Source organism: Cydia fagiglandana, chromosome 9 (assembly GCF_963556715.1).
Source record: "Cydia fagiglandana chromosome 9, ilCydFagi1.1, whole genome shotgun sequence".
Taxonomy (NCBI): Eukaryota; Metazoa; Arthropoda; class Insecta; order Lepidoptera; family Tortricidae; genus Cydia; species Cydia fagiglandana.
Window position 1 is genome coordinate 19,105,372 of NC_085940.1, and position 25,446 is coordinate 19,130,817.

At 36.9% G+C, this 25,446-nt stretch overlaps 2 protein-coding genes across 3 annotated transcripts in view; one reads left to right on the plus strand and one right to left on the minus strand.

Moving 5' to 3' along the window:
* LOC134667540 (prominin-like protein) overlaps positions 1-25,446 on the plus strand; it is a 494,736-nt gene that overhangs the window by 204,500 nt on the left and 264,790 nt on the right. The gene's annotated exons all lie outside the window — the stretch shown is intronic.
* Positions 1,819-25,446, minus strand: part of LOC134667562 (ETS-related transcription factor Elf-3-like) — a 41,848-nt gene continuing 18,220 nt past the window's right edge. The window contains exons 2-3 of the mRNA XM_063524992.1: positions 5,004-6,633; positions 1,819-4,835 (exon numbers count right to left, since the gene is read on the minus strand). Of these exons, the coding sequence (XP_063381062.1) occupies positions 6,396-6,633 (238 nt within the window). The 3' untranslated portion in view covers positions 1,819-4,835; positions 5,004-6,395. The remainder of the gene's footprint in view (positions 4,836-5,003; positions 6,634-25,446) is intronic.

The following is a 25,446-nucleotide window of genomic DNA, read 5'->3' on the forward strand; positions in this document are numbered from 1 at the left end:
AGCAGGCCACTGACGAGCCTTCCAAATGGATGCCGTTACAATGGATTCATCCAAATGGAAGGCATCCTAATATTAAACATTGTACGTTTTTGACATTCACGGACCGATTTTGGATTGCAGCCACGCTATTTGGACTGTCGGAAGGCTCGTCAGTGGCCATCTTTACATCTTAACGATAGCATGATTCGACCCTGAACCGCTGTCAATTTTCGGGTTTGTAGGAAGTTTCCTTTTGCGGTAGTACCTACATACTATTATTTCGTCGGGTGATAAGCAAATGTCACTAAGTACAAGTTCATATCCATAGTGAACCAATATTAGTACTAAAATAAGGTCGATTTTTGTTTAAATTTTTTTAGTAATTAGTGACTTTTGCTTGTCACTTCACGATTTATTCTGTGTTAAGGGAGAGAAAAAAGAGAAAGAAATTGTCTAAATTTGGTCTTGATAAGAAAATTTCTGTGTATATTTAATTTAATAGGTAGAGTTAGACCAAGAAAAGTCTGCAGAGATTTTGATAGCCCACGCAGTGCAAGTGTTATTTTAAACATCAAACTTCTATGACTTTATGACGTATAAATAACACTTGCACTGCGTGGGCTATCAAAATCGCTACAGACTTTTCTTGGTCTAACTCTACTGTCTTTTGTTTTTTATCGTTCCTTCAAAAAGGTTTTATGGGTTGCAAAATTAAAAAGAAACATCCTCAACTTTGGGTGTTATTACGTTGCATCATAATATTTTTAGTTCCTTTTGGGACAGAATTTGAAAAAGGTTTGAAAAACCAAACAATTATCAATCGCAGAGTGCATGGTAAATATTTTATTTCTTTTGTTGGTGATACAACAGCATGGTGTAGATAAATTAGACTTTAAGCTATTATATTAGGGTCCACTTTTAAGAAATACTATAGCAGATCCTTTGAAATTAATTTAGGTTTATAACCTTTTTTGTGCTATTGATATTGACTAATGATTGTGTCATTTTTTAAGAATCATCGCCTTATAGGTAAAGTCTACTTAGGTTAGGGTTGCCATAAGTGTGGGGGCTCAGACCGGGACATTTAACGAAAACCGGCCAAGTGCGAGTCAGACTCGCCTTCCAAGGGTTCCGTACATTACACAATTTTCAACAATGTATATTTTGATGTGAAACGTGAGTGAAATGTTTAAAAAAGACCCGTAAGGGACGATCAAAAACTAAGTAATAAGTCCGTCGCACGATTCATTTTATTTACGTTACATGTCCGTCTTCGGGTTATAGATTGAAATAATATATATATGTGTACCAAATTTTAACTTGGCTGTCAAAAATAATGTAGGTACCTAAATGAAAACGCGAGCGAAGCGAGCGCGAAATTTTTTCGAGATAATAGTAGGTAAATTTTTAGGATTTCGTACTTCAAAAGGAAAAAAACAGAGCCCAAATAGGATCACTTTTTTGACCGTCCGGCCGTCTGTCTGTCTCAATGCCCCCTACTAAATAACTATGATTTATAAACCGGGACAATTTGCTTATGGGCCGGGGCCGGGACACCGGGACATCATGCTTCAAACCAGGACATGTCCCGGCGTACCGGGACGTATGGCAACCCTAACTTAGGTACTTCTGCTTGTAAACCATATGCTCGAGAAAGGTCTGTAAGCATGTGCTTAAACCTTCCTCAAGAATCCCTCTATTGATAGGTGAAAACCGCATGAGAATCCGTTCAGTACTTTTTGAGTTATCGCGAACATACATAATACACACAGACAGACGCGGCGGGGGACTTTGTTTTATAAGGTGTGGTAAGGGTAAGTGAAAATAGAAACAAAAGTATAAGTTCACATTCATATAGATCATATATTTCTCTTTTAATTTCAAATAAAACACCTCTCAGATTGCACGTACACTTACAACTAGCTTAAACAAAACAACAGTACAACCATTATTGTAGAAATTGTTGAGAAAAAAACACGTTTATAATAATAACGACTTAAATCAAGATAATTATGACACACATGGTGATTTATTTAATGAAATCCTTAAATTGGCGGTACTGGTGCTCGACGCGGTGCCAGTACATGTCATCTTGAAACTTAAGTAATTGTCAATAGAGGTGACAGCAGGGTGTTATTTATGGGCATTAGCATGTCGAGCACTACTACCACCACCTTATATGTATTCAGTGACAATTATGGTTGTTTTTATTGAAATATATTTTAATTAGGTAACCGTTCGAGTGCTCGTCACTGTCTATGTCGTCTATAAACTTACGTTTTTATATAGCTAATGCCGAATAATGGACATCCTGTGTCCTCAACCACAACAGGGTGTCTACATTATGTTATCAGTCACTCAAAATACTTTAAATTTTCAACGTGATAATAATGTTGTTATGGTTTTAGAGAATATTGGGATATACAGAGTTAAAAGTGATAATAATTTTGATGAAGTAAGTCGCTATTATAATAAACGGGAAAACCACTAAAGATAGACCTATCTCGTGTGAGTAGGTATTCATTTTGGATGACTTTTAATGGACGAAAGAATGACAATCTCAATATGTTTATTAGTTAAATAAAATCATTTTTTAAATAATGCACATTTACATCTTATCAACCAGTTTAATTATGCCTAAGTATAAATAATTCAATATCAAAACTATTAATTGTATTTTGCGTATTAGTAGGTATACCGGTGGTTAAAATATTACAAGTAATAATTTAAAATAATCAAATAATGAAATGTAATTGATTAAGCGGCAAAAGTATTTAGTAACGCCATATATGTAATTATACTTATATGTGTTGGCACATTATATGTAATTAGAACAATATTTAATGGAACTTTTACCTCATTTTATTACCTACAGTCATGGGGAAAAAATATGTGGCATATAATTGAAAATAAACCAACTGATAGTCATGTTATGAAAAGCTATGAAATAACTATAACCAGTTATAAAAAGTTGTAGTTATCTTTAAAAAAATATATGTGTATTGTGTAGGCACGCAATAATGCCGCGAATGTAGGAGACGCAGGTTCGATCCCAGCCCTGGTCACTTTTTCTTTCGTATATGACATATTTTTCAGCTTATAATCACAACAATATCATTAGAATTGTTTCATACAATCACGATATAACATTTTCTCTTAGCATACCATTTAAATACATCCAAAATGAATATTTAACATTAATATAAGTACACATATTGCAATGAAAACTAGAAAGTGACTAACTCAGTGTCTTATGATTCAATAATTACGTATTTTTATTAGTAATGGTTTAATACAATATACCGAATGACGATTAACTTGAGCAATAACTAGTAACTGACGTCAATCGGTATTCAATACTTTAATCTGACATATAATTGAAAAAATCTAAGTATATATATTAAAATATTTTACAATACCCTTCTTTTGAAAGAAAATATTTATTTCCATTTTTCAATCATGTAATCTAATTGGCTTTAATCGTTGTATAATTAATTTTAAAATTGCAATAGAAACTGCAAAGTCGTTTAAAAAAACCTAGGAATTATCTAGTTTCTCAAATATGAGTAATTCAATATAATATATGTATAATTTCAATTACAAGTATACATTTTAATCAACGATAGACAACAAAAAACGGAACACTATTCGATTGTATTTGACACTTGATTTAGTAAACTAGGTTTTTTTATTCGTATATAATTCGAACTAGGTTTGTGACATCGCACGATAAGTATACATACATACAACTTTTTGAAAAGACACAGTTTTGTACTGTCAGTTGTCATTTTACAGTCATCTCATCAATAAATTCAAGAAAGACCTAAATCTAATGAAATAATTTAATTTGTTAGAAAAATGAATATCTGAAGGAGTTAACAAACAAGAATGATGGTGTCAAGATGAGACATTAAATTGGGGTTTTCAGAAAAAATGGTGCCATTATTTTTTTTCGAAAAACCATCAACTTTTGGGTTATTTAGACTCAGAATCACGAGTACTATTGAATGAGACAAAGAAAAAAGTGTCCCCATTTTTTCATACAATTTTTTGTAACGGTGTCAGTTTTGTGACGGTCCATACAAAATGTATGAAAATACGCATCAAAATTGTCATTTTTTTGGGATACATTTTTTCCTTTTTAAATCGATAGTCCTTTTGATTCTGAGTAGAAATAACCCAATAGTTGATGGATTTTCGAAAAAAACTAAATGGTACATTTTGAAGTGAAAATGCCCAAATGAAAAGAGACTATTTACAAAGAAATTATTCTGTTTTATCTTACATCACAGCAATCGCCTGAGAGTCGCAAAACTAACTCTAAAAATTGTTAAAAATTGTCAAAAAAATATACTTTATTGTTAACCTTAAAACACATTAAGTAATTTGTCAAAACTAATCTTTGGCTAGCAGATCTTTTATACTTGTCATAATTTCCTTATTGCACAACGGCGATTCTCAATTACAAATAATTTCATTACCTTATCTAACACTGAGAAGAAGCTTAACAACGACCGAAATTAACATGTTAAAGCAAGGACGCTTAGCACAAGGAATTCCGTACATTGACCCGCGTTTTTCTATCTCTATCGCACGCGCATAACTATATTGCCTTTCCGCTCGCACAGCGTCATTGCCCACCAGCATCATGGGCGGAACAGCATACGAACGTAAAGATACGAACAGGCGGGTTAGTGTTCGAAATTCCTTGCGGTAAGCGTCCTTCCTTTACCTTCAATTATAGTCTAATAGACCATGCAAAACTATGTAATAGATGAAACATAAAATTAAGTACATTCATTTCTTAACAACTAATTATGGCAACTTGAACCGAAATTGGAAACGGACTTAGGATACTAACTTATTCTTAAGGCTCCTCTTCACGTTGGGCCAACGCCAACGCCAACGAGGGACGCATTTATGCGTTAGAGGGAGCAAGTGATATTGCTATCTCATTCTACCGCATGGCTGCGTCCCTCGTTGGCGTTGGCGTTGGCCCAAAGTGAAGAGGAGCCTTTAGATACTAACTTATTCCTACAATTATAAATAAGATTGGAATGCTCCTTGTTCAACTGCTCTTAACTCTATCATAAAATTACAACAATTAAAACATCAAAAATACTTTATCAAAAATTCGTTCTGAACAACCATCGAGTCCGAAGCTCAATAAAAACTGTTCGTAAAAATACTTAATTACGATTAAAAATTAATTATGGACATTTAACAAGTCGGGCGTTCTATTAATTGACGGGTCAAACCACACTCCAGGGGTGTCCACAACCGGGCTTGCCAATAACCATTGAGATATTATTACTATAGAGAAGCCATACCAACAATGACATTTCCGCAATCGCAACCTGTAAGGCGAACCCTACACGCAAAATCCATATTGTGATCCGTCAATTATATTGACGGATCACAATATTTATTGACGTGAAGGGTAGTGTATTGACGGATCACAATATTTTGCTGGATTTCCGGTAATGCTTCAAATCTGATCCTAGATCCTGGATCGTGATATTTATCTTGCGTGTAGTGTCGCGTTTGATATTTATGGCGTCAGTAATTTTTCTCTGTCTAGAGTCCATCACATCTGCCTCGTACAAAGAACGCTTCGTACTGACGCGATCCGTATTGATGGTGTAGGGTGTGCTGTGATCCGGCCTAAGATACATAATAAATATCATGATAATTATCACAATATTTATTAATGTGTAGGGTTCGCCTAACATAACTTCGTAATCGCCTAAAAATTCATGGCGCTTACGCGTTTAGGTCGCAAGACTCACGGTCCGCTTCTAAGGTTTGTTGTCAAAACGACATCAACTCTAGGCGCATAATACTGGTTCTGTGTGCCGGTTCTATATATTAGTAATAATAGTTCAATGCCCATAACTGGTCTCATGAATCTCGACGTAATATTGGGACGAGTTAGTGACCGGCTGTGTCGCATACTGGCCTGAAACCGAAACGGGGAACTGTCCCAAACACACCCAAAACATTCTGAAACACCTATCTAGCAGGCTTCTACTCCTCATCGCCTAACACGATAGAAGACTCCAGTGAGTGGTATTAAAATACATCTTAATAAATTCGAAGGTGGTATTACTAAAATAAATTAATATTCGAAGTCATTTTGATAGGAGATTGTGTCATACGGACGGATGACTGGTCACAGTCGTCACAAACTTTCGATAGCACGAAATAGGAATTTAATTTGTAAAGCACCTAACACATTTTGTTTTGCTCTATAGAGCAAGACCGACTTTTGAACCCACCCCACGATGCAAATAGTAACAAACGAAGAATTAATAAATATAATTTCTCTAAATCGGAGTCAACTATCGCGAAAAGCTTCATGTTCGAGCCTCATAACCTATCACTAAACTAGCGTCACTACTCTCTAACTATTTAAACTAGGAGTACATCTCGTAACTGTCCAGCTCTGACTTCACTTTGATAAAATTCGGGTTGTCCGTCTTGAAGTCGGGACCTTTGGGGCCGAACTGGTACACCAGACGGGCGGTCGGTACCGACACTAGGACCGATTGCCGGTAATGGTACCGCATGGCTCGGCTGAACTTCTCGAAGGTCATGCCGTCGTTCTGTTTCATCTTGCCCCAGAGTTTCGCTACTTCGTCCGGCTTGACGAACCTGGAAAGAGAGAAAAAAGGTTAGGTTAAATTCTTTAACGGACCAGATTAAACATACACGATTTAAGTCTACATAAGGAACGATACAAACAGATTTAGGTCCATGGTTATGGTGGTAAGTTTTTGCTGTATAATAAATCATATAAGTGTGCACTATAATCTACCGGGTGTGGCCTGTAATATGACCAAAAAATTAAATTGTAGGCTGTACTCCCCATACTGACCAACATTTGTTCAGCGACTTTTAAAAATAACTTGTGGTTTGATTTTTAATATACTTTAAAGTTTATTCTAAGACGCAATGTATTGCGAATTTTGTTAAGTTTAAGACGTGACAAACAACGTCAATCACAATGATATGGCGTGGCGATGGCGTCCATTGAAGATAATATTTATTTTGTATGAAAATAAGGGAGTCTAAATACTTCATAATTTTTAAAAGTTGTTGAACAAAAGGGTCACCGTTTGAGGAGTACAATCTATGTTTTAATTATTTGCTCGTGTTACAGGCCACACCCGGTATATCATAAAATAAATAGATAATAGTTCTACGTAGGTACATAATTCCTACTGTGTAACAAAACTGAGTCAATACATCATTTTGTTCCTGTCTAATGCATGAGTTTCATGACGTATCTTTCTCGTTCATTAGACTGCGCCTTAATGAAGGCTTGGTACAGTCGGTGATTGAGTGAAACACCAATTGATTCGGTCAAGTTATGTTTTAATCCAGCGGTTCTCAATCTTTTTTTGGCGGAACCCTTTTGGTACTTATTCAATTCGATGAAATACTTGATGGAACCCTACATTGTACGCAAAATTTAACCTAAGCCTATATAAAATTATTCGAGGCGACTAAAGCATAGTGTTCTAAATTCTTGCGGAACCTCTGCAGGGGTGTCGCGGAACCCTAGGGTTCCGCCGAACACACTTAGAGTTTGACTGTTCTAATCTAATGTACAGGAAAGACAAACAAAAAAAAAATTAAGGATATAGAAAATACTTTGACATTTTTTATTTCAAAAAACACAATTAGACTGAATCAAATTAAATGTGGTTTGTATTACCACAATTACGCTATCGAATGAAATTTACACTAGGAGTTCTGATAAAAGTTAAAAATAAAGCTGGCATCGTCGAGGCAGAAGAAAAGTTTTAACGAAAATAATAACAAGGAAAACATAAATTAAGTTTCTCCTAAAAATACCTATCTAAGTAAATATTTTGATGTTAAAATACTAATATTGGAGGTAATTAGAACGCGATAACGAAACCATACGAATAATTAAAGAGAAATAGTGTTATCGAAGGAAATCCGACTGTATACAGCTTCCTTTAACTAAGATAAAAAATAATGAGCTTAACGAGATTATGAAAAAAATAGTTAAAACTTTTGTTTTACTTGGCGGTTTTGTTTTGAGGGTACACGTGTATTTTATTGACCGCTGATTTTTGATATTTTCTAAAGAAACAAGTCTTGTGCCTAGCCAGAATAACAATCGTTGACAGAACACGCCAAACGATATTTAAACAATGTACGCAAGTGACGTCCCATTCCGTAACATCTGTCATCATAGTACGTATTTGTTGTTATAGCGGCAACAGAAATAAATCATCTGTGAAAATTTCAACTGTCTAGCTATCACGGTTCATGAGATACAGCCTGGTGACAGATAGACGGACAGTGGAGTCTTAGTAGGTAATGAGTAGGGTTCCGTTTCTACCCTTTGGGTACGCAACCTTATAGAGCCCCAATCACCCCATAGAATAGAATAGAATAGAATAGAATATATTTTATTTGTATTAATTGTACATCGTCATATTCATAAATTATTTACAATTAGGGGAACAAACATATTATTATAATATTAAATGAATGTTACATTTATATACAAGTCAATTACGCTTCAATGCAAGTTAGATTAAATATAATGATTAATGAATTATACTAAACATAATTTGAACACAATTTCATTGAATAAAGATGACATGTCATGAAAGTTATAATTATACCTATACATACTATTCATTCATGGTTTCGACTTTCGACATATTTAGTCATTCATCCAAAAATTCTTTCACCGAGTAGTATGCTTTTGTTGTGCAAAACGTTTTGAGTTCACGTGTGAAGCGTCGTTCAGTACTCAATTCTTTTATTACCTCAGGTAATTTATTATATATTTTGGCACCTACTACCTTTAAGGACTTCCCTGACTTCTGGAGTCTATGCGTGGGTACCGACAGTGCAGGTTTTCTTCTCGCAGAGTAGGTCTTGCTTATAGGAAACTCATCAGGGTTATTTCTCACATATTTACCTATCTCAAATATAAAGAGCGAAGGTACAGTCATTACCTTAAGGTTAACAAATAGCTGCCGTGCAGGTTCGTCCTGAGGGACTCGTGATATCAGTCTAATTACCTTTTTTTGTAGGATGAATGGTCGGTCTCTATCAGCCGCCAGGCCCCAAAGGTCAATTCCTCTCGTTAGGTGTGCATGGAAATATGCATAATATGCTGTCAGCAGGCCTTGTTCCGATAACGTATGCTTTAGACGTCCGATAGCGTAGAAGGCAGAATTCAATTTTTTACAGATCGCGTCAATCTGTTGGCTCCATTGCAAACTGCTATCGAAACAAAAGCCAACATAACGAGCATAGTCTACGGGTTCTATTTGCACCCCGTTAACGGTCAAATCTAGCCGTAACTGTACCCTATTATTGAGTGAGAATTGGAGGAGATTAGTTTTCTCAATATTTAACTGCATGCCGTTAGCTTGAAACCAGTGCAGTAATTTTAGAATTATGTCCCTAGCATTCGACTGCAGTTCCTCTTGGCTACGACCGTGGATTATTGCACATATGTCATCCGCATACATGATGAATTTTGCAATAGGACTTGGGAACGGCAAGTCATTCATCAGTAACGCGAATATACTATTTCCGACATTTGAGCCCTGGGGGACAGACCTATCTCCGACTGAGCCACACACAGAATTCTCCCCGTTGACATCAGTGACTTGAACGCGGTGGGCTAGGAACGACCTTACTATATCCAGGGCCTTACCCCGGACACCGTAATGTTCAAGCTTCGCCGCTATCAACTCATGGTCTACTAGGTCGAATGCACGAGACAAGTCAAAAAATATAGCAGCAACGTAATTTTTTGCCTCTAGATGGTCTAATACGGTTTCCAGTAGCATGCGCACCGCACCTAGGGTTGATCGGCCCGCGCGATATGCATACTGGTCACCGCAGAGTACACCTTTGGTATTGAAAAAATGTGCAAGCCTATTGCATAAGCCTGATTCAAATATCTTGGACAGTGCTGGAACAAGTGATATTGGACGATAATTTTTCATTGTATCCCTACTACCTTTTCCCTTGTAAACTGGGGTAACTCTGATTTTTTTAAGGGATTCGGGATAATTACCACTGAGTATTGCGTCATTAAAATGTTCACATAGTTGGTGAAGAAAATTGTGCGGTAAACTGTGAAGTATAGCTGTGTATAGCTGTCATATCGCCCCATAAAAAAATTAATTTCGCGCCAAGGTCCAACTTAAAGTACTTATTCAATTCGATGAAATTTAAATCATATTCAATTGGAACAGAGTCGCATTTGTTTTGTTTCGTTCAATTTTCAAAAAAAACCATAATCAAATCTATTCCCTGCAGTAAAGGTTCAAATTTCTGTGGCAAATTATGGGTTATTTCATTTGTATGGCTGGGCCTTAGGAGGATACTGCAAAGTAATGCCTTATGACTTATGTCATCACCATCAGCAGTAAGCGTCGGCCTCGACCGATAGATAATCGTAAAACGAATAGGTCCTTGGACGGTGCACAATGCCATAAACGACCTCCACAACGACATACGATGCCACGTGACTATTGGACACGCTTCACGTATAACCTATGACACCTTTGAACTAAACCAAAAAAACTTTGAGGTTCAAATCCTGCTTCGTAGCCAGATACCGACTAGGCTAGGAGGAGTATATTTAAGAAAGTAATGGTCGTCACCATTCAAGTCCAGTGTTGCCAACTCGGATTTTGAAAAAATGCTAGACTAATGTCTAGATTATGCCAAAATTATGCCAGAGATTTTTGAAACACCTATGCTGAAAAAATGCTAAAATATCACTTGAATTTTGACACTTAAAACACATACTTTTTTCAAATTTACCGACTTTTTCTACTGACAAGATCTGCTTGACCAACTTTATATAGTCCGTTGACGTCCATCCGTCCACAAAAGTCAAAATTCATATGAAAATATGAACCACATAAGGCGATGGCGCATATTGTTGCTGCCAAGTTGGTGCAAACTTGGCTTAGACTAAATTATGCTAAAAAATATGCCAGATGCTAAATGGAGAATTTTGGTGCCAAAGCGAGTGAAAATATGCCAGATCTGGCATCATTTATGCCAAGTTGGCAACACTGTTCAAGTCAGCATTATTTTATCCCAACTAATATATTAAATGGGATAGCAACTCTGTCTGTCCGTCTGTTACCTCTTAATGCTTAAACCACTGAAGAGATTTAGATAATATTTATACATGGATATGGTTTGAGGCCCGTGGGGACCCCGGGCCCAGTCAATAGTTTTTATCAATCATCATAACCACACGCAGATGATGTCGCGGGCCGAAGCCCGGGACGTAATCGTTTAGGTCAGCTTTATTTTATAGCTCATAATACCAACCAATTGCATCACTGACAGCTTATAAAACAAAGTCCCCCGCCGCGTCTGCCTATTTGTGTGTATGTATGTTCACGATAAACTCAAAAACTACTGAACCTATATTCATGCGGTTTTCACCTTTCAATAGTAATTGATTCTTGAGAAAAGTTTAGGTGTTGGTTTTGTGTCCCGTGCGAAGCGTGGCGTTTGAATATGTCGCCTTGAAGAAGCCGGTAGTAGCACATAATATCAACCAATTCCATCCACAATAATATAAACCAATCCTTAGAGTGTGCTCAGATATTTTTGAGTACCTCAGCCGCTCCGATATATCTGATGGCGCCTGTTCAACTGCATCCACAATAAACAGAGTCAAGTTCAACAAGGCGATAATAACTGGTATCGTCATGTAATTTACGCGCGCCGTGGAACCGTGTCAAGTTCCGACGCAAATAAGTGTCCAGATAATGTTCGGACAAGGATTACTGGTCGCGGACTTGGCCATTTGTGACGCTACAGTAAGTTGTTGTTATAAGACGAGCGATAAAATAGAATAGAATAGAATTTATTCGTAGGAACAAAAAAACGAGAACAAAAAAATAAGATTAGAGTACCACGAAATGGCCCCATGTCCAGCGCTGCTCTTCCAATGAGACCATCAAGTGAGAAGAATCTGTTTGAGCTTTCTTTGATGGATCGTAATCCGCCTGAGAATCAATATTTCCATATAATAATATTAACCATTTCATTATTATCAGGAGTATCACGAGAGTTCGATAGGTGGCTTTTAACATACTGTATTGACTTCAAATTTCACGACTCATGCTAGACCGGGTCGTGCCCGGGCCGAGGCGTCCGACATGTCTTTTTCTATGACGGCTGATCGGCGCTTTCTATGCCTCCGCGCCTGGCCCTGGTTCGGTCTAGTGTGAGTAAAATTCTATATGCTGCAGTAAAAATCTTTGTCAACGTACTTTTGGGTCAGCCTGTACCTACTTAAGTAATTATAAAGTACCTACTTTTAGTAAAACACTAACAATCTTACAAAGAAACTATATGATGTACGTGACCTACCACAATATGGTAAATCCATACATATACAGCATATATATGTGACGTTTTCTATGAAAAGGGACCTTATTGTCGATGGCGCTTACGCCATTATTAACGATGCTCCCATATATATGCAATGCCGTGCGACGCTGTGCGACGTAAGCGCGATCGACAATAATGTCCCTTTTCATAGATAATGCCCCATATATGTACCATGCTGTTTAGTAGGTACGGTCCATGGAGTTGACGGCTCGCGACACCGCCTTGAGGCATTTGTACATAAATAATATATGGTAATCACTCCTTTTGTTGCGACCTTAATTTACATGCGTAAGGACTATTTTCCGATGACTTACGGCCTGATTCAAACTTTAATATACGTCAAAATAGTTCTCGATACGATATGGATCGAATATATCAGTGTTAAAAGTCAGGCTAAGTAAAGCTTTTGCATATTTTTGCGTAATTTCATAGAATCATTCTTTTATTGATAAAGGGCGCGCTTAATCTCGTTTTTATCGAACATAATATATGGAAGCATATGACTAGGAATTGATAACGTTATCATATCAAAATAGTATTTATGTGTATGCCATGCTTTATTATAGAAACCTTGTCTCAAAAATATGTACCCATACACGGCTGCCATTCCACTTAGGCGGAGATGTGGGAACCAACGCTATTGGCTGGTTCCCGCACGTCTCTTCTCATCTCCGCCTCAGTGGAAAGGCTGCCTAAATACAGGTTTGTAAACGGACTTTTATAAAGTTGCTTTCCATTAATAATTTCATAGCAAACAAGCATATAATCCATCAGATAATGCCCAAGTAGTAACTGTAGTCTTTAGGGTCACCCCACACTATCGTCTCCCGGTAGTCCGCGTCTAGTCAACTCTAATTAGGCTGGTATTCGACGCAACGTTGGCGCAACTGCGCAGCAACGCCATTTTCCGTAGCGCTCACTAGACGCCGACGCTCACTAGACGCCGTCGCTCAAAAGACGCTAGTGTGCAGCTAGCTCCTTTTTATAACATAAAAACATTCAATATTTGAACTTCTACTCCTCTGACTGATTCGCTAGCGTGAACGTTATTCTAAGTTTAATAGCATCGTTCGCAGACGTTTCTGCTTGTTAAAAATTAAACTGATAAAGCTACGCTTCCTATGCATTTGCATTCGTTTTCTCACGAACGTTGCTATAGTTTCAAAATAATTTATCCTAATGAAGGCCCATTGTTTCCACAGCTATCACAGTCAGTGTATCCTTATTGCGACGCAGTTGGGTAACTCGATATTGATCACTGATTATTTATTGCGGTAATGATCGTGTCTATAAATAGAGTAAGAAAGTAGTGAAGGTCTAATAATTAGATTGCATTTTGCACGCGATTTTTGACCCAATCAATTAAATAGGTCTCATAAAGAGGCTATATTGATTTAAGAGGTCGTGATGTTTTTTACTTGATGGTCTCATCGGTGGATCGAAGGGCTTACCGCGAAAATCTAAAGTCGAAATTTCGCGGTAGACCCTCAGCGCGGGATGTCGCCAGCAAAATGCTCAGATGATGCCATTTGGTAGCACGTTTTTCTTTGTAGGTTGTTCTTATATGTATTTTGTTTGACGACCGGTCTGGCCTAGTGGGTAGTGACCCTGCCTGCGAAGCCGATGGTCCTGGGTTCGAATCCCAGTAAGGGCATTTATTTGTATGATGATACAGATATTTGTTCCTGAGTCATGGGTGTTTTCTATGTATTTAAGTATTTGTATATTATATATATCGTTGTCTGAGTACCCACAACACAAGCCTTCTTGAGCTTACTGTGGGACTTAGTCAATCTGTGTAAGAATGTCCTATAATATTTATTATTACTCTCTTTATTCATCATTTCTCTTAGGCTAGGGTTTTTATAATATGAATATAAAAGTAAAATATAAAAACACTTACAAAACAATAAAAAATACATATAAACACATTATAAAAAACCTAACCTAGGGTGCCGCCAGCAGCGGGGCAAGGCCCAAGCTACCGGTGGTCAGGGCTGCAGAGAGAGGAACCGACGTACTATCCGCGCCGTGTCCAAGATCACCGCCTTCTGCATCTGTCCCTTGATCCAACCACCTAGCGAGAGTCTATCGAGATGTTGGTCGAGACTCTTCGCTATTAAACCGAATTTCATATTTATTATTATTATTATTTATTTATTATTTTGTTTCGTTTGTTTGAGTTTACTAATAAAAATATTTGTACTTATTCTATTTCTATATTGAAATCTTGTTATACCTTTAAACGAGCAATTCTTGTATATTATATTTATTTATTTATATACATATTTCGGCGATCTTGGAAAAGGCTGTAACGATATCGATGAAATTTGTTATATGAAGGTTTTCAAGGGTGAAAAATCGATCTAGCTAGGTCTTATTTTTGGGAAACAGCGCATTTTTGAGTTTTTATGTTCTCCGAGCAAAGCTGGATCTCCCAGATATTTATATCTGAAATAGCATACGTAGATTACTTCATTTCTTCAACCATAAACATCACTTTTGACACTGACATATACGACATGACGTGACATGATGATGATCTAATGTTTTTTAACCCCATTTCAATCCTGAACAATTGCCGAATGAAGCGCCAAAATGCCCACACCCACAGTCTTTGTACAATGTAAAAAAAATGTCAATTTTTCGAAGTCGTTAACCTTACTTGCGCACTGATTCACGATATTTGGATGCGCGGTGCGTCCGGGCGAGGCCGCGCGCCGGCCTTGCGCGCGCGGCCAAGGGGCCAACGTGCTGCGCATAGCCTGCGTTTGGCCAACTTCGAAAATCAAAATTCAAAAATCCTTTTCAAGTGGTATGTTGAAAATTAAACACTTACAAAGCCTTTGCACTCGGGATGTCCATAAAACCAACGTCAAGATTAAAGGGCTTATAGAACTGCTGATCGGCTACATGATTAAGCATATTTACCCTTACTGAAAACATCATAGTTTTTGAGATATCGTCACTTTTATATACCTTGTATAAACAGGATTCTTATAAAAGAACCGTCATCTAAAAAAATAGTTTTTAATTGCTTAATCTTGTAGGTAGCCCATCATCAGTTATTTCATGAGATTGTATAAGACCTTTAAGTCTTGGTGTTAGTTTCAGGGGGATAATCTGCAATTCGGAAGAGTAACGTTGCGGCAATTTCAATAAAATTTAAGATCCAGGCGTATTTGCGTAAAAATATGTATTGAGAATTTATATTTCACTTTTAAAATATTTAAGATTCAGGCGTTTGTGATGAGTTAGAGCGTTGCTGTTCAAATACAAGAGAAGACTACTATGTATCATAACTACGTATACGTATTATAAGTATTATAACCTTACTTTATTGGTCATATAGGCCAAGGTACCAACGTGTCGCGCATCATTGATCGGAATTCAAAAATTAAACTCGTGTTCACGACCATTTCGAAACATCCTTTTATAAACCCCATGGACTGGAGGTACAGTCAAAGAATTGAATTTCAGTACCATTTCGTACCTTGTCACAATGACAATCAATATGAAAGTCGCTAGGGCCCCGCTATTGCCACTGACAATGTACGAAATGGTACTAAAATTAAATTGCTTGACCGTACCTGAGGGTCTACCGCGAATCACGTTCGACTTGTTGCCTCCCTATCACACTTGCGTACGAATTTACAAGTGCGACAGAGGGGCAACACGTCGAACGTGGTTCGCGGTAGGTATTCTGGAAACGAATTCTATGTATTGTAATAACAGGTTACGGATTTTGATCTGGATTTGTTATGGATATGATCCATCAGTGTCGAAAGAGACATTTGCGTCTGGCCTATTGGGTAGTGACCTATGAAGCCGATGGTCCCAGGTTCAAATCTTGGTAAAGGCATTTATTTATGTGATGAGCATGGAATATATATTTGTTTCTGAGTCTATAAGATATCTCAGGTGTGCAATAAAAAGTATTTCTATTTGTATTTTCGTACTTTTCGGTAGGTAACTAATTAAAAATAACTCATTACAATTTGCCGCTTATGCACGATTATCCTCAACAGGAAAACATAATACATAGGTAATAAATAAATAACACATGGTTTTCCCTCACGGGAAGCGGTCGGGAATCCAATAATTAACCACAAAATGTACTGCTAGTCTCTTATCACCTGCACACCATGGTGGCACAACAAGTTCGAAAAAGCCTAAGTGCATTGGATTTTGTGGGACTTATGACGTTTTTCTATAATACCGTGGTACAACTGACATATTATAGTAGAGTCAGAAGAGCGTAAGTGCATATGTATTTTGAGGGGCTTATGACGTTTGTGGGTTTCGGTTTAAGTTACGAGTATATGGATGGTGATTATTTAGCGGTCGAAAATGAAGCGTTGGTATTAAGCTTCGTATTTATAATAAAACGAATTAACTACCTATACTCTGGCACTGTCACCGTGGCACAAAAAGGCGGCAAATTCAAAAAGATGTAGGCGCGAAGAGTATCTTCAATAGAAAATTTGAATATAGCGATTTTCGCGCCCTTTTCTACTGATAAGTTGGGTGTTTTTCAGTACCTATAGGTACTAAATACTAAATAGGTAGGTACAGTCAGCATCAATAATAACGGATGAAACAACGCTCCAAAAAGTATCTGCTACCCTGGATTGCCCTGGAATTATTTTCCAAATAGAGATACATCTCTACAGTTCGTGTTCTAAAGTATATTTCTTGTGATGTATCTCTATTTAGAAAATAATTCCAGGGCAATCCAAGGTGGCAGATACTTTTGGAGCGTTGTTTCATCCGTTACTATTGATGCTGACAGTACAAAAGGCTATTCTTAGGCTTCTCTTTTAATTATTATGAGTTGGGAAATCAGTTTTTGCTCTGATGATAAATCATCGCCTGGTTTGCAATGGGGACAATGGGGTTGGCCGGTCGTAGTTTTTAGCAAATGGCAAGTTTATCTCATCTTTGTCCCAAAAATCCCATAGAAAATAGTTTTGTTCTGGTGCCATCTTTAAAAAACTTTTGACAGTTACTATTCCCACTAAACGGTGTCAAACGGAAATTGGTTTCCTAACATTCTCATAATAATTAAAAGACAAGTATTCGGTAAGCGACACTAGTGGAATGCCCCTTTTAAAGGTCACATTAAGAGTAAGACTGCCTAAAACGGCTAAGTCAATATTTGCAAGCCCAAGAGGCATATTCTGATTATAATAAGAGGTTTTGAATTTTCATAACAATCTTCATTTTACGATGACTGGCCATTTTCGGCAGCTCTCGGTTGGTTTCGTTTCGGGTAGCTAAGTTCAAGTAACCTAAAATTTATTTATATTGTTTTAAATTACATCTGAATTTGTTATGGATATGATTTCTGGTTGCAGAAACGTCACTATTGCCACTAGATCTTTATAATAAATCCAGATAAAATTCATAACTTGTTATTATTGTTGGTTGAAACTAGAGTCCGTTGAGCCCTCTGCTTTAGGACTCGACTCAGTTTTGCAGACTCTTGTAACTAAGACGAAACTCGAAGTCTTTTCAACTTGTTTAGAGCCGAGTCTTTTGTAAAGACTTGAGTCCTTTTCAGAGAACTCTCGATTTTTTTTACAAACAATTCCGATTGTCTTTATGTAAAATTCATGCATTAGGCGTACAAATCATACAATAACGTTTATTTTCTTTACTGTTATTTAGGTAAAATAAAATTGTTGACGGAGTCTTTGTTGCGTATAAAAAAGAGTCAAAAAAGGGGTCGACTAGGAATTAAAAGACTCGGAAGTTTTTTAAGCGCCGAGTCTTTTAAAAACGAGTCGAATTCTTCAAAAGACTCGAGTCCCCACCAACACTACCTGTTACAACAGTCAGAATAACGCCTCCAGTGCTTAAATCAAGATATATTATTGTCATAACAAAAAGCTTCGAAAAAACTTGTTTGCCCGGCTAAGTCACGTTTTGCGACTTGAAAGGGATGTGGGGGGTAAGTGGGGGGAGCGAACTTGCAACAGGTTTCATGTTTACATACTGTATATAATGTTAAATGTATATGTTATCACAGTGGTGTTATGCGCCATCAGATTTGGATTTGTGTTATTTTTATGTGTGTTTACGATATGATCGAATAATACAGGGTGGCCCAAAAGAAACGTTGACAAAACTTTTTGTCTGTGGAATATTTAAAACTCTCGCGTTTTGCACACATATTTAATTACACAAACGGGTCTACCGTCAGCTGTAACGTCGGAATTTAAGTTAAAAACAATGAAATTATATCGCGGTAGACCCGTAACGGTTGTGTAATTAAATATGCGGAATATTGTCGATAATTTAAACAAACGTTTGCGTTTGTGTAACACCATTAAAGCTAAAAAAGTACGTATATTTTAGACTTAATAAATTTTGTTTAAGTTAATAGATTATAGTTTTAAATTTTAATGACACTTTGTAAAAGATATATAGGTAAGTAAAAAAAATATTTCTAAAAATTATTTATGAAATTATGAACGTCTTTTTGGGTGACCCTGTATGTACCCATACTTTTATGTTAAATGTAGGTATGTTTATCACTTTTATCAGAGATCAGAGTGTTATTGTAATGCGTCATCCGATTTTGAATTTGGTTTTTTCCGACTATCTGCTCGACTCGAACTTTAAGACGCGTCCATTAATAGATCTTTTTTTTTAGGGTTCCGTACCCAAAGGGTAAAACGGACCCTATTACTAAGACTTCGCTGTCCGTCCGTCCGTCCGTCCATCCGTCCGTCCGTCCGTCCGTCCGTCCGTCTGTCACCAGGCTGTATCTCACGAACCGTGATAGCTAGACAGTTGAAATTTTCACAGATGATGTATTTCTGTTGCCGCTATAACAACAAATACTAAAAACAGAATAAAATAAAGATTTAAATGGGGCTCCCATACAACAAACGTGATTTTTGACCAAAGTTAAGCAACGTCGGGAGTGGTCAGTACTTGGATGGGTGACCGTTTTTTTTTTGCTTTTTTTTTGTTTTTTTTTTTTGCATTATAGTACGGAACCCTTCGTGCGCGAGTCCGACTCGCACTTGCCCGGTTTTTTAGAAACGATATGGATTAGATATGTCAGTGTCAGAAGTGACGTTATTTTGTTTGAAGAAACGTCACATTTGACACTGACATATCTAATCCATATCGTATCTAGACGTAATATTTGACGTATCTTGAAGTTCGAATCGGGCCGGTAGTCTGTGTGTGGTAGATAGGCAACTAAGCACGGTTTAATGTGTTCGGTAATGCCCCGGGCCAAGCCACTGGCGCACATAGGGGTATTTCACTAGAAAAGCTGGCCAAAATGATTTATGTACATTTGTATCAGGAGTTCTATTGTGTGAATCCAAATATGCTATTTTAATTTATTTTATACAACTTTTATACATTTGCCGGTTGGTGTAGTGTTGTATCGTTTATATACCGGTCAATAGCAGAATAAAACATTCTTCAAGTTTTAATTATTTGATAAACAGCTACTATCTGATCAATCAGACGACCCTTCATCACTTTCACCTGTTGAATCTGATGATAAGTCATCTGACATCGGGTTTGCGTCTATGTTTGGGCCAAGCATCATGTCCCTAGCAGCAAGGCTAAATGGTTTCGCTGATTTTAGAGGCATAGGCCTAATGCTGCTCAAAAACGGATCTGACGTAAGTAGCAGCCGATTTAAGGCGTCCAAATTGCACTGCTCTCTCGATAACTTCCTTGAAAAGCTGTTCCTAAATTCTCGGAAGTGCTTATTTCTGGCCTCGGCTGCCTCTTCGGACAAATTTCCTATAGAGAGAAGGGCATATTTCATTACAACAGGACCATGCAGTAAAATTTTGTGCATGGTTGGGGTCATTTTATTCATGACTGCATCAAGTTTTTGTAGAAATTGGGGTTCGTTACAGTCTTTCATCATACGAAAAATGTATTCTCTGGTCACTACTCTCACGCCAGAAGGACCTGCCATGATAAATCAGAAAATTATTTTTTCCGACCGCAAACAGAAACTTTGTTTGGTAATATCGCTCAGTGTAAAAATTCTCGTAATTCGTTAATGGGCACTTCTGGGCACACTAATTTTAAATAAAATTGCTAGAGAATAAAATGTCCTGTCGAATAGAACTACAAATTTAGCCCAATATAGCCCAATAGAACAACTTTCGGCCTTTTGAGTTCAAGTCAAATTCGTAAATTCATAGTGCAAGAGAGTACTTACTGAAATTTGATATTAAATGTATATAACCCTTAGTAAGAAAATAATAATAAACAAATTAAATTAAGCATACCTGGTGAATCCATTTCCCGAACAGACATTTTAAAATATCACCTAATTTGTTGTCTAAACAACGCATAACAATTGTAATATTTATTATCGAATTTCCGCTTTCGTAGATGTGTTTTAGTAAGAGCGGTTAAATGACTCCGATTTCACAAATACCCACCACACGCAGCGAAAAATAAATATTGTTCTTGTATCTATGAATTATATGACTAAGGAGTTCGGCTACCCTTTTCCCGGGATTCTACGTTTTGATACATTCTACTAATGGCCAGCTTTTTTAGTGAAATACCCCTATGTGTGGCGGTTGATAATGTTATCAGTGCTTGCACTCTACTTAACTATCGGTAACTATAAGCAAGAAGAATAGATAGTATAGAGGGGTCCTGTCATAGTAAACGTTGTAGTCACTGTAAATTTACTGCCATCTATCGACACACGACGATAACTCAAAAAAAAAATCAAAAAAATGAATATGGATAAATGATTTAATTTTTTTTATATCATTTTGACCAATGTTCATTCACTGATATCTATGTGTTAAAATTGTTAAATATGAAACGGTGTCGTCACGCCATCTAGCCGAGAATAGGCTAAAGGTGTGTGCGCCATCTATCCCAGAATGACTTTTTCTTGATTTCCGAGGCACGTTTCTTTCTTAGACTTTATTGATCTTATACGAAGTTACATATGTCTTTGCTATAAGGTACCTCTGGCGTCGAATGATGGTCCCTACGAGTATGACAGTTCCTTCAAATCACTTGAGGTTAGACTTAAATTAAAAACCGGCCAAGTGTGAGTCCGACTCGCGCCCGAAGGGTTCCGTGCCATTACACAAAAAATCACGTGTGTTGTATGGGAGCCCCACTTAAATGTTTATTTTATTTTGTTTTTAGTATTTGTTGTTATAGCGGCAACAGAAATACATCATCTGTGAAAATTTCAACTGACTAGCTATCACGGTTCATGAGTTAGGTACAGCCTGGTGACAGACAGAAGGTCGGACAGACGGACAGTGGAGTCTTAGTAATGAGGTCCCGTTTTTACCCTTCGGGTACGGAACCATAAAGAGTATACTAAGAACTACGAGTATAAAACATAAATAAACATTAAACGCCAATTATTTACATACTTGTTGATACGTTATCAATTCCTAAGTACCAGAATTGCATTTACGCAATTGATCCACATTGTATGTACAGTCAGCAGCAATAGGTGTGCAAAACTCTACGTAGGTGGCGCCACTAGCACACACAGTAAACGAACCTCCATGATTCAACAATATCGTGTTTAGTCGTATCAAATAATCTGTGAAAACGTGTCAAATGGTTTTTATTGGCATAATGCGTACCGTAAAATGGGGTGAGTTGGGTGAAATTTGACTTTCAAACCTCGATAGAATTTTATTTTTACATGTGAAAACTGAATGGTGTATATAATAAGTGGTTCGGACGTTTGTATTTTATTTTGGGTAGTTCCATTTCATAACTTTGACGATAAAGAGGAAAACCCACCTCACCCCGTAGTGCCACGAATTTGGGGTGAGAGGGTTTTTCATACAAAGGTGATTTTGGAAGATTGTTGGATCGATTTTTTATTATTATGCGTATTACTATAGCCCCATTTTAAATTGGAATACATTATTTTTGTAGCAGTAGCCTTAAAATTCCTTCTCACCCCCCTCTCAAACCTTCTCTCCCCATTCATAACCCAACTCTCCCCGCGAAACCTACTCACCCCGTTTTACGGTACCTATCTGTTACAGTCTAATTGTTCTTCAGACAGGCATATCTCTTTTTGTTAAGTTACATAACTTTTTTTGACGATAGATGTGTAGATACTTTTGACGCGTAATCTGATCCGTTACCTTTGATGCTCACTGCATATATAATTTTACAGTGAGTCTACACGATAAGTGGCGTACATGAATAGAGGCCTATGCTCAGCAGTGGGCAACTGAAGGCTAGAATGATGATGATGATGATACGTGATTCTTAACTACCTATAAGATTAGTCACACTTAAAATGAGTCAAACTTTTAAAACAAACATAATATGTATGTAACAGTAAAACAGACAAAACATAAATATACAAGTGCTAATTGAAGGATCTACGGAGTTGGAACAATGAATTTTTTTACTACCTATATATGGCATATCCTAACATAACAAACAAAACACTTCCAACGCACACTCACAATATGTTTTTTTAGTTTACATACACCTATACACCGTGTTTTTTTTGATTTCCGTTAATTTCAAGGGTGCATTCCTGAGCTTAAATCAAGTAACTTTCTCAAAGACACCGATATTCTAATTAACTCCATTTCGGAGATAATCAATAATTTATTTTTTTCCTATAAGGCCTCTACAAGCGTGTACACTTGCCTTAGGGCTGGTTTACATATTGATTAGTGTTTAGAATGAGTTCATACATTTGCTACTAAACTTAAGTACAATCTCGGTCGATCGATGTTCGAAATGACATTGATATGTCAAAGATTTCAATTGTTTAGTTGAGTTAAATGTAATGCCCGTGTTATAACAACGCTATATGCTACATCTAATTACTTTTTAAACTTAATTTTTTTGAAAAAAAAAAAAACAAAAAATATTATTTTTGAAAATTAACTATGCCATTTAGTTATCTTAAATGTACTTAACCATACACCGAAGTTAACGGAATTCAATAAAAACACGGTGTATACGCAAAAGGAATAAAAGATAGCTATTACGAAAAAAATACCTAAGTAAAAAAGAGAAGACTAGTGCTTGTTACTTGCGCGTCATAATTAGGGGGTCCACTGATTACCAGTCCGCCGGACGATATCGGCCTGTCAGTTAAACGCCAAATTTGACAGCTCCTAACTGACAGGCTGATATCGTCCGGCGAACTGGTAATCTGTGGGCCCCTTTAAAGTGACTTGTGTCAGGCGCGACAGGAGCAATACTTATAATATCATCATATCATCGAGTCGGAGCCGAGCTGTATAGTACGCATTCAGGGTATTTCGGCCTTAATATATGCGACGTTCCACGGCAATAGGTACCTTATGGCGGTTAGCGCTTACGTCGCATAGTGCCGCAATAATATTGGAGCGGCGTTAATAATAGCGTAAGCGCCAACCGCCATAAGGTACCTTTACCCGTGGGACGTCACATACACGTTAAAGTCTCGAAGGACAGTTAAAATATTTCAGTGTCTTAAATTGGCACAGAATCGCCAATGTCTACATATATAATCCACACCTATCAAAAAGAAGCTCTTTGTCCTACAGATTAGAGTTAAAATTCGAGCGATGGATGTTTATTTTTAAAATTCACGGCGCGTGCGAGTTCGGAGAATCGGGAGAAAATATACAACAAACAAACATACGAAACTTGTTAATGATTGCGTTAGATAGTGCATACTGAAGATTTCATAATATAGTAGTGGACCCTATAATGGACGTGGAACCAGTAATGGGACAAAAAAACATAATTCCTCTAAAATAAGTATCTAAAATTAGTTTATAAACACTGGCTGTATATCATAAATAAGAGTCCTAGAGCTGTTTCAGTTTGAAGTTTTATTAAATTTGGTTGTTTTTTAAGAAATTGGCGTCAACCCAAAAGTTGTCGTGTCACTGAAAAAAAATACCACTACGAATTCTTAACAACTTCGCTAAGAGAGGTGAGTTAATTTATTAAATTTCAATTAATTAATACTTGATGAAAACTAGAATGTGTTTTGTTAATTGCATTTACCATGAGATAAGGTGTACAACACACTATGTTGTGACTCCACAGATGTAAAAAAATAATGGTATTTGGCCCAATCCCATTATAGGAGCTGTAAAACTGCGTACCTCCTATGATGGGACAAATTACAAAATGATGCTTGCCATGCCATAATTTAATGTTTAAAGAATACAGAAGTAAAATGTAGTTACGAAATATGTCAATCAGGAGGTATTCTCGGACTTCGGATAAATTAATATAGTTTTTCCAAACTTTTATATAACTTGCCCTGTTAGTTCGTGTGGGTCCAATCTTGGTAGCTGAATTTGAGCCACTTTTCGATTTCCGATTCAGTTGAAATTTTGTGTAAAGTACGTAATTAAGTATGAAAATCGGATGATAATGCAATATTATGATAACATGGACCTGATCTGATGATGGAGACAGGAGGTGACCATGGGAACTTTATCGCAATAAACCCTAACTAATTGTGTTTGGGTATATTAGAATTGTCTCGATGGATCTAATACAATAATAATTGGCTGTGGAAAGATAAATAGATTCAGCGATAAAAGCTTAATACCAAAAATTGATTTGTTTTGCCGTAACTTATTCCCTATTTCAATATTTTATACTGATAGAGCAATGTCCATTATAGGGGGCCCATTACTGGATCCACGTCCATTACCGGGGGCCCATTACTGGATCTTTGGTGTCCATGACTGGAGAAAAAAAACATAGTTTTAATTTGTTAAATATGTGGAAACTAATTGCAGTATCTTTGATACAACACGCCTAAAACATGAAAGACGGATAGGACTTTCATCTTTTAACACGCTAAGCGGTAGACCATTTACATGTATACGGGAAATATCATAAATACTCCAAATTTTCTCTTAAATGTCCCATGACTGGTGCTGTTACTATAAGTGTTTTGTTATATTTAAATTTTATAGCAGTGATGAAAGCTGTTACGAAAACTAACGGGGAAAAAATCTAGTCCCACATATATAAATAGAATCGTAAAACAAGAAACATAATCCTAAT